Source organism: Nanorana parkeri, unplaced genomic scaffold (genome assembly GCF_000935625.1).
Source record: "Nanorana parkeri isolate BGI_ZX_2015 unplaced genomic scaffold, ASM93562v1 scaffold906, whole genome shotgun sequence".
Classification (NCBI taxonomy): Eukaryota; Metazoa; Chordata; class Amphibia; order Anura; family Dicroglossidae; genus Nanorana; species Nanorana parkeri.
The window spans coordinates 490,181-500,703 of NW_017307174.1; the positions used below are offsets into that span (position 1 = coordinate 490,181).

The 10,523-nt window shown below is 40.1% G+C and overlaps 1 protein-coding gene across 1 annotated transcript in view; it reads right to left on the bottom strand.

Moving 5' to 3' along the window:
* Window positions 1–3,623: 3,623 nt before the first annotated feature.
* The window catches only part of LOC108794868 (serum albumin-like), a 17,690-nt gene continuing 10,790 nt past the window's right edge, over window positions 3,624–10,523 (bottom strand). The window contains 5 exon segments of the mRNA XM_018565993.1: window positions 3,624–3,815; window positions 5,373–5,596; window positions 7,245–7,383; window positions 10,105–10,202; window positions 10,302–10,434. Of these exon segments, the coding sequence (XP_018421495.1) occupies window positions 3,650–3,815; window positions 5,373–5,596; window positions 7,245–7,383; window positions 10,105–10,202; window positions 10,302–10,434 (760 nt within the window). The 3' untranslated portion in view covers window positions 3,624–3,649.

Here is a 10,523-nt window from a genome sequence, read left to right on the forward strand (position 1 = left end):
AGTCTGGTTTATATACTGCATAGAAATCAACATAAATATGTTCAGTGCATTTAAACTGAAAGGACTAAGATTATGGGTGCTTTTCCAGTACAGGTTTAGATCTGATCGGTTGTTAGGAAGCAACGGATGGATACATTTCAATGCTACTCCATATACTTTGCCTGTATCCTGCCCTGTGTCAGGAATAGAACTCAAGCCCTGGCATTAGAATGCCACGGTAATGCAGTGGCAAAAATACACATTTATTTAAACTTCCCGCAACAAACCGCATTGTTTTTGAGGTTGTGTACACATGAAAGTTAAAATAATCTTCATGGAGTAATTTATTTATTTTGTGCTGCCCCATATATCGCTGATACCTAATCTTTCATTGTTTAAAGACAAGGAATTGTTGATTGGTAGATGGAATGTCTAAGTCCCCTGCGCCAACAAAGTGTCTAGGACTCCTCCCCAGCCCATCGGGCTGGCATCTGTCATAAGGATCTTCCAAAAGCATGGGAGGAAAGTTTTCCTAAGCTCCAGAGCTGGATTCCTCAGCCACCAAGCCTGAGATAATCTGGTCTTCGGTGTCAAATTGTGTAGAGACTGAACCAATTTATCCAACAACAACAGAATGTTTTGTTGAAATGATCTGGAGTGGAACTAGACAAATACTATGGCCTTGCAGGAGGATACCATGTATCCCAGAAATCTCATGCAAAACTGGAGAGTTAGACGGCTCCTGGACTGTAGATTACATGTCTTGGAGTGGAGAGTCAGACGTTTTTCTTGAGGAAAAAAAAACTATGGCCTGAGTTGTGTGTAGAATAAGAGTCAGATATTCCAATTGATGTGTTGGTTCCAGCACCAACTTCTGAAGGTTTAGGATTCAACCAAACCTTGTTCTGGGCTGTCCACATAACATTGTCAGTCAGGATTTGAGCTGACTGTTCCCACAATAAGAGGTCACATAGGTATCCCGTTGGGAGGGAGGCTATGACAGATTTGGTGGATTCCATGTGCAACCTTTGGATTTGAATGAAGACATTCAAGCCCTTTAGAGCCAAGATGGGGCCCTTTTGATTTTGGAACAGTGAAAAAATTGTAGGAAAAACCCTGAAAAACTTTTCCTTGGAGCTTTTTAGGGATTCCAGACTAGCAACAACACTCGTAGAAGACACTACAGGCTACAACGACACTACAGGCTGCCCTAAAATTATTAGTGGATTTTGAGCTGGAATGACCTGAAACGTTGAGACTGGGACTCCAACCCTTGTGTTCGGGATCTGACATGTACTGCTGAACAGGGACAACTAAACAGGGAACACCAAGAAGATAGTATCTTGGTTTACTCACAACCATCTACTTAAGCAGGAGAAATTCAGTGGCCAGAGGTGACTAGGTCACTGTAAGCGGCAGCAAGGACTAAGCAAGGTATGAACTGTGTGTCTTTTGCAGACAGAAGGAATGGCAGACACAAGCTACATACGCTGAAGGAAAAGGTGGAAATAGAGTGGGGAGTATGTGCATGTGACACTTAAGCAAATGACTCAACATATTATTCCTCATTGCTTTTTAGGGATCAGCGGGGTCTGGCTACAGCCTCTGCTGAGGAAACTCCAGTCCAGATAGCCACATAGATAGCCCAGCTCAGCAGCATGTAGATGAGAGGGCTTGGTTAAAAAAATATCTTAAGAAAAAATAAACTGGCTAGTAAAATAGGGGTAAACTTTTCTGAATACAGAAAAAGCATTCATCCTCCTAGGGCAAAAGCAAAAAAGAAATTGTAGCATTGTGGGAGTGGGAGAGGTTGTACCTGGCTGGCAAATGGCTTTTTTTTGCCAATGTGCAAGTCCTCTTGTAGGCAACAATATAACCCAATTATATCAGGACAACTAAGGGCTGTGTCCCTTAATAAACAATAAGAAAAGGGGTTTTGGCTATAAGTATACTTTAAGACCACTGACTCAAGTCTACAAGGTAGAAATGCAAATACATATAACAGGCAGGACCCTCTTAACCATTTTGTCTCGACTTGTATTGTAACTGTAATGTTCTCCTTATATTGAAAAGCGCTTCACATACTGTTGGTGCTTTATAAATCCTGCATAAGAATAATAATAATAATAATTTATGCATGCTGCATGTTTTACCTGTTCCATGTTGATGTTCATTAAGTTTAGTGTACTAATGCGAGAAGGCCGACTTTCTAAAATAAACAACAAAAAAAGAATCAATTTAGATACAAAAAAATGTCAGTCACTTTTAGTAAAAAGTCATCTTCGTCTGACATCCTATAAGGCATCTAACATGATTGGTTGTATGCACTACCAACAAGCATTGGGCAATTGTGAATCGTGTTTATTATGATTTAGATTTATTGCCATGGGTTACTGCACTGACTAGTAAGCACTCTTTATGGTCATATAGTTCAATATTTGTTAGACACGCTTTAAGCATCAAGTTTTTCATAGATGTAGAGACATTTAATGATTGATTTACTACAGTATGATCTGAAATATCACTTGTGTTCACTTCTAACATTCAATCACATGAAAAATATTTTTTTACAAACAGGATTTTTTTCCTTCACCCATACTTGGATACTTAAAGGGTTAGTCCCTTTAAAAGTGATATTTTAGTAGATCCTAGTGGGGTATATCAATCCCTGGTTTCTTGTATGCCATGAATACTCCAACAATAAGATTTGCCTGCCATCATTCCTAACTCTGTTCCTCCTCACCTCAGAGTTTTCACTGTTCTCACCCAACTTTCAATGTCTTGGTACATCCAATATGTGTTCCCAATAACTTAACAGTTGGTTTAATTTCTTGGCATCTACCAAAAGCTGGAGTGTGAGTTTTGGATGCACTGGCCCATTAATGTTAACTAGGTTCACTTCACCTAATTTCATAATTTTAGTAAATTAGGCCCAGGGTGCATTTATCAAGTAGATAGAATGACAGATAGAGCATTTGCTAAATTCACTATTACACAGTGATCATTTTTATGCAGTACCTTTTTATTAGATAGGCCCTCAAGAAATCAGTTCACTATACTGTATCTGTGGTAATTTAATTAGTGTGAGTTGATCTGGGTATAGTTGACTTTTAAGTAGCTAACAGAAATTAAATGAGCTAATAGCGATATCTTGCTATTTTTTACCTAATTGGCCAACAATTTCATGTCTCTTGGGGAAGGCAGATGCTTGAAAATCAATTGGATACCTTGAAAAGCTTATCCTAATTGCTATTGTCCCGTTTCCCCCCCCCCCCCCTGGAAAAGAAGCAACCACCTGCACCACTCCTTCCTCTCCTCCCGAAGACAAATGTAATATCAATGGCACACCCAGCAGCTGAAAGATGGTCAACAACCCTACCTTTTGCTTCAGATCTCAAGAGATATAGTGCTTTAATTTATTAGTATAAGTACTATCTTCTGTCAGCCTGACAATGTTGATTATATGCTAATTCCAATGGCTTGTGTGCTCAAGACAACCCTATAGACCATAGACCCTATGTGAACCACAACATCCACAATGCATATTTAGCTAACATTTACAACTCAGGTCTGCCTTTGTAAATAGATTTTTTTTGTGCATGAACAATGGATATGGACAGAATAGCAAAAACAAAACTTAATTGAAGCACATGCTCTGCTGTGGCTGGCCTTATACACATTGCACAGCAGTCCCATAACATACCTCATGATCATAGCATGCCTGGCGGTCCTCTGCTGCACAGCATTTTTCTACAATTGTTCTAAAGGCTTCAACAAGCTCTTTGACTTTTTCATTCCCACAGTTAGGTTTCATTTTCATGTACTCAATCAACAATCTGTAAATAAATTACAACAGATTATGCTACATTAAAATGTTAGGATAGGGAATTTATGACTTCATGTATTCATATTGTATGTTTCAGTTTAATGGTGCAAGAGGACCAAGTAGTGTCCTGGCTAGGAACTTCTAGTTGGAAGGTGTAATGTAAAGTGGGGTTTTGTAAAAGACACGAAAATCACGAAAGGGCATTTTTTTCCTTTTGGATGGAGCAGAGGAGGGTTAGAGCCTCTTCCAAGGTTTCTGCAGAGACCAGATGCTGACAAATATGCCTGTGAGCTATTTTTAAATCGCAAAACACATTTTTACATCTAGGTATCACCCAGATTCTCTATCCACTGCAAGGACACACAATTTTCTTCTGGCCCATGCACATCTATAAGCCCTGATGAAGGAGGTAAGGCTTAGCCCCTTAAACATGTTAGTAGTTTATATCATTTTTGTCTGACCTTTTATGAAAATAAATGTGTTATCAGTGGACTTCAATACATTGGTGTGGTGCTTCAATTATACACTTTCATTCTTCAGTCTAAGTCCAAAGCAGCATACATTCTCAGTTCTGTCTGTATGCCCCTTGGGGAGATTAAGTATCACATCCTCTTTTGGCACTTGTTACCTGAAGGGGGGGGGGGGGTGATGAGGGTAAATCCCCCTAAAGGAGACACAGCAAACCTGACAGAGGTCCAAACTCTTCCCCATGCTCTTGAAGGCCCCATTCATACTATGTATTGTATTATTGCCCATGCTGCATTTTGAATGGCCTTACCCCAAGAAAAATTGGACCTGATCTTTTTTTTAAAGCAGTGCACCAAAAAAACATGGTATTTGTGGTGCACTGCAGTGCATTACACATTATTGTAATAGTGTGTTGGGGTGTTATTCAAAATAAATTGGAATCGTAAGACACCACAATTTAGGCATTACCTCAACACATCAATGTAATTGGACCCGCAAACAAAAAAAGTGTGGCTGGAATTAGACTTTAAGCTATCCTACTTTTACATACATTTCCTTCTTCATCTTCAGGCTGTATCTGAATAGAGCAACAGCTCGTGATTTTTTTTTCAGTTCTTTTACTGCCTCTTTTAACTATAATTCTCTCATGTTGCAGTTACTATCTTTCTCCACACTCTAGTAGGAGTTCCAAAATTAGCATTAATGATTCTTGAACTGGTGACATGTTTAGGCAACACATTTACTAATAAACAACTAGAGCCTATTAAATCTTATAGATTTCTCAGGACATGTGAAATAAACTAGCCTTTAGGGCTTGTTCACACCACCAGCAAATTGTTGCATTGCTTAATGCAAACAAAATGTAAGTTTAGACAAAATACAAGTGGTAATGACCTGCATTGCTGTGCAGCGCAGCAGGGAAGGACAAGAGGACAAACAAGCACTGCAAGACATGTAAAGAGGACACCATAAAAATGCAAGTCACCCCATGTCAGCAGGCCAGCTATCGCATGCTTTGTGGTGTGAAAGAACCCTTATAGCCTTTTTGTCAGGATTTGGTTCTGTGAAGTTTTCCTATGGTTGTTTTCCCACAACTTACACCAGTTTCTTCTGTTGCTGTTGTTCTGCTGAACCTTCACATAAGTCAGGAGTAAAGTGGAGCTTAGTTACATCCCATGCTGGTGCTACATAATTAGCATAAGGACCAAGTTTGGTGAAGCATGGTCTTCTATCAGCATATGAGTCGACGCAACAATGGTGAACATTGTCGTTTACGAATGTTTGCTTTTCCCTTTCACACATATCTCCCAAAAGCAGATCCAGCTGTGATGTAAATTATTAGAAGAAATATAAAGGTTTAGTGTGAATTTCTAAACAGGATTTATAAATCAGACATAGTGTTAACATATGGTTTTAATAAAAACAACAAACACTTGCACAATATAGTGGCCAACTCCAGGTTACTGCATGCTTGCTAGGATCACTATAGCCATGAATACCTAGGGTGCGCTGATATGCAAATTCTTACCAGCTTTCCTAGTTGAGAGCCAGGTCATGCCACCTCACTTGGTTACTGGTGTCCACACAGCAATAGTGTTGAGCCACCAATTATGAGGAATAGGAGGTAGGGGTGGCAGAGCCAAGATTTCAACAAACAAGGCTGATGGAGATTTGAATGCCAGAGTTGCTCAGAACCCACTTCTCTGTATGGACTCCATTCCAATGCTTTGAATGATAAATTCCAATACTATGAATTATAAATCATCCCCTAAGTTTATTATTATTTTCAGCTGATTCAACATCTGGTTCGGCTGAGCTGAAGCTCCAGCAGCTCACTTGCTGCCGTCCGCCCCTATTCACATAGGGCCCGAACGGCAGTGAGTGAATAGCCGAATGCCGCCCAGCGGCTAGCAGTGAAAGCTAGCTCCGCCCAACTGTTTCCTTTGGGTCGGCAGTCTTCTAGCAAGTACCAGCCAATGAATAACAACTGGGTGGAGCCAGTCGTGACTTCACGGCTGGCTCCCCCCAGTTGTTATTGTTTAATTACAGATCAGCATCCCCAGGTCATTTGGGGACGCTGATCTGTCATTGCAACTGGGCGGAGCTCCGCCCAGCTGTCATTTGCGAGGCGTACGCCCTACTTCGGCTGTCACTTCCGCTCAGTCCAGCCAAAGCATATGCCTTCGACCCGGCTGAGCCGCCAGGCCGCCTTCGGCAGCTGTACGGGCTATAGTGAATACGGCAGCCCTTTGGTTCGACTGTACCGAAGGGCTCTGGCGGCCGAAGAGAGCCAAAGGATGTGCCGAAGCTACGGCTGGATCCTTCAGCTCCTTTGTGAATTACCCCCTAAGGCCCCATTCACACTGTGCGATTCGCAAATCGCGCGTTTGTCGCATTGAGCAAGCGAGAATCGCGGCAAAATCCGCTCCAAAAAGGGTCCTGCTGTAGCGACACACGACCCGCGACAGTAGGACCCTTTGCCCCATTGCAAAGCATTGAAGAACGATATCGCGCGGTAAATAGCCGCGATATCGCGGGAATTACCGCGTGATAAATCGCTCAATGTGAACAGGGCCTAAGAGTTGCTCTTTAACTGAAAAAAATATCTCTGCAGTATTTGTAATAGGATACAATTAATATTCATATTTTATGTCTGTGCATATTTTTAGAGCAGCAAAGCATTTTGGTATGGCAGAATAACAGATACAGAGACCATAAGGTTTGCAGGCTTTAGTTATCTTGATTTAAGTTATGTAAAATATATAATCTTTAAGCAAATCATGTGAAGCCTATGGCTAAAACAGAACCAATCCTCTGCAGTGACGTTTTACTAGCTTGTGTCCCTAATCACTTTAAATATATGTTACACATACTGCAAATCCCACCCAGAGTATTTCATTCTGTTTTCACTTTTGGAAAAAAAAACTGCCCCATATTAGATATTAAAGAGAAAACAAGAAGAAGAGCTAACCTTTTCTTCAGCACAGACTTGCACCTTGTTTTCAGGCAACGCACAGCAGTATTCTCCACTCTTGGCCATTTTACCTGTTAATTCCACAAGTGTTGGGGATGTTACCTGAGGCATCTTTGCAAAGTATCGAATAAGCAGCCTGGAACAAAGAAAAACAGGTTCTCAAGCAAAGTGTTACTAAACAGCTGGACCCAAGACCTACATTTTAGAATTGTGTATTTTCTAGCTATTTGTCCAACTTCAGGCAAACCTTTTTTTTTTTAGTTTTGGGAAGATGGTGGAAGGAATAGAACATTTGTCAAGTTTTTATTACCATGTACCCATTTGAGAGATTCCTTCTAACATTCTGTCTATTTTAAAGAACAAAAAAGGAACTCACTCCCTCTTTTATGTTTGTTTGTTTTTTTACAGGTGTCATACAAAACAGGAAGTGATGGGGACAAATTCAGGAATAAATAAACATTTTATAGCAGAGTAAGGAAAGTTTGAAACATCTGTCTGGTTTTTTATGGTGTCCGGTTGCTCTATGAGTGAGGTTTCCACTACTTCTAACACCTGTCCAGTTGATGGGTTTTAGGCAGAACAAAAAATCCCCATTATGGATACGCACACAGTAATTCACAATCACATTTACTCCAGAAATCTGGAGTTATTCATACATGTTACCTGTGCACCTAATTCATTATGAAGACATGTTTTCTTGTATCTTGAATCACACAAACCATATTCATATAGTTTTAATTAGCATCTAATTCACAAGGCTGTTCACTTTTCTTATTAGGAAACTGGAGTGTGATGAGACCAACATGAACCTGTGCTATCACACAGCCACACTTACCGGCCTAATACTAGCTGACCACAGCCTAGCTGCCCCCTGAATTTGCAAATAGGGACACTCCAGCTTATTGCAGGATCCCTACAAACTAATAGTTTTAGTTTGTACCTAGCCGTGCAATTGTATTGTATACTAGGTAGTTATCAATTTTTCTATTGACAAACAGATACCAACATATTCTATCTACAGTTCACATAGAAAATTAGAATTGCTAGTGCTACTTATAAACTAGAACCTACCTATTGCCATCATTCTATGGAACCAATTTAGGACCCAACCACTGTGTTTTTGTACTGTGGCAGGAAAGGCAAATGTCTAGTTGAAATGCTTGCCACCATTGAAGTGTGTCTATGACAGCAATACCACAACTGTTTGCTCTTTCCACACACTTGGAGGAACTTCCAAAAACAGTGTAGCAAGTGATTTGTTTGGCATCAAACTGTTTGGTGTTACAATGCTGTCAAGCAACAGTTCCCATCCATGACCCACTGGTGTCACAAACCTAGAACTACCATATATTTTTTAAAATGTAATTTACTTAACAATAGAAATGTGTTCCTGAGCAAACGTTTAGCAGAAAATATATTTTACCCCTAGCTGCTGTCTGAAGCAGGACATTCAATTCCATTCCATCTCACAGAGCCACCTCATCCTCCAGGCAAACAAGTTCTAGTATATATAAATCCAATCTTTCTAGATTTTTTTTTGTCATCGGCGTGCTATTGGGAAGATTTCCCTTATTGTTTCCTGTCCTATATATACATCAGGAAGTGAGTGGAAACCTCTCCAAAATGAGAGAAACCCCATGCCTCACTTTTAGTCTCAGTGACTGCGGTCAACAGGATAAATACATAGAGTAAATGTATCCAGCAGAGACACAGACAACAATACAAATCTGAGAAAGGATTTAACACCTCACCAACGTATTCAAAATTAAAAACAACAACATGGAACTCGAGGCAGCATAAAATACACAAATTAAAGCAGCTCTGTAATGAATAATACATCATTAAATGTATTTTTGTAATGCAAGCAATGTAGGTACCTGAATTTGACCTGGTATCAGCCTCTTGCAGGCCCTATACAGTAGAGCTCCGACTTTGGGAAGAAGGAGCAGCACAAGGAGTCAATTAGTTATGCTGCAGTGCAAGGAGCATGCTGACTGGAAATGGAAACAGACTGACAAACTAACTTTGTCATCAGTTTGTTGCTTCTCCTTTCACTGTCCAGTTACAGTGGGGGTGAGGAGGAGACCTGTAAGTGGAAGATCAGGTCCCTATCCCCTGCTTGACAGGGTTGTGTGGTGTTGCAAAGCTGTGAAAAAAATTCAGGACTGGATGAACAGAAATACAAATGTTTGGGCATGTATAACAGATCCCATATATATATTTAATCTTTGTATTGAGCTGTTTGCCTGGACTTCAGCTTTACTCCAGGCAAATAAAGAAGACACAAATTATTGTACCTCTGTAATCATTATGACATCCTTAAATGTACTGTATTCTTTTTTAATGTAAGCAGTGTAAGTACCTTAAACTGAGCTTAGAGAGAAGGAGGGAGAAGCAGCACAAAAAAATATAATGTGTGTTAGAGTGCTAGGAGAGAGAGATAAGCTCATTGGTGTACTCTTTTCACTGTACAGTCACAGGGTGGGGACTGGGAGGAGACCTGTAAGAGAAAGTGAAACTGCCTAAGCAAAAGTCAGGTCTCCTCCCCTGCTAGGCATGACTGTTCTGCATGGCAGGGCTGTGCATATCTTAGGGCCAGTTGAACACAAATACCAATCCTTTCGGCAAGAAAAACAGGTCTCATATATCTAGGTCATCTGTGTATTTAGCTGTTTGCCTGGAGTTCAGCTTTAAACAATTCTTTTACACTGTACATTTCTTTTTGGGTTGGTTTTCTACTGAATGTATGACATCCTCCTGACATAAGAAGCCTTGCTTATGTTATATGACTGTAGATAAAATGTTAACATTAAAGGCCTTTGTCTCAAAATTGTAAGTTAGAAACATGTTAACTTACTGGATATAATAATCTTTAAAACCGAGTGCCTTCAAGCCACCACAGTTCTGATTAATTAACTCTTCATTTCCCTTCAGCGCAGCTTCTAACAAGATTGGCTGAAATAAAAATAAAAGAAATGCATCAAATCTAAAAAAAACAACACACACGCACATTTACTACCTGGACTGTGTTGTCAGTAATGTTCATAATCATACCGCTTGCTTTAGACACTCAGCGTGGTTTTCAGCAGAACAGCACTTTTCCAGCAGCCCTTCATATCCTTTAGCAACTCGTAGAGCGGACTGAGGGGATGATTCTTGGTGTCTTCTGGCATATTCATATGCAAAGCTGTAGAAAGAGATGTAATTGTTTAAAATGACAAAACCAGGACTTGAATGCACAATTATGAACACTTTAACCATCTAGCAAGGTATATA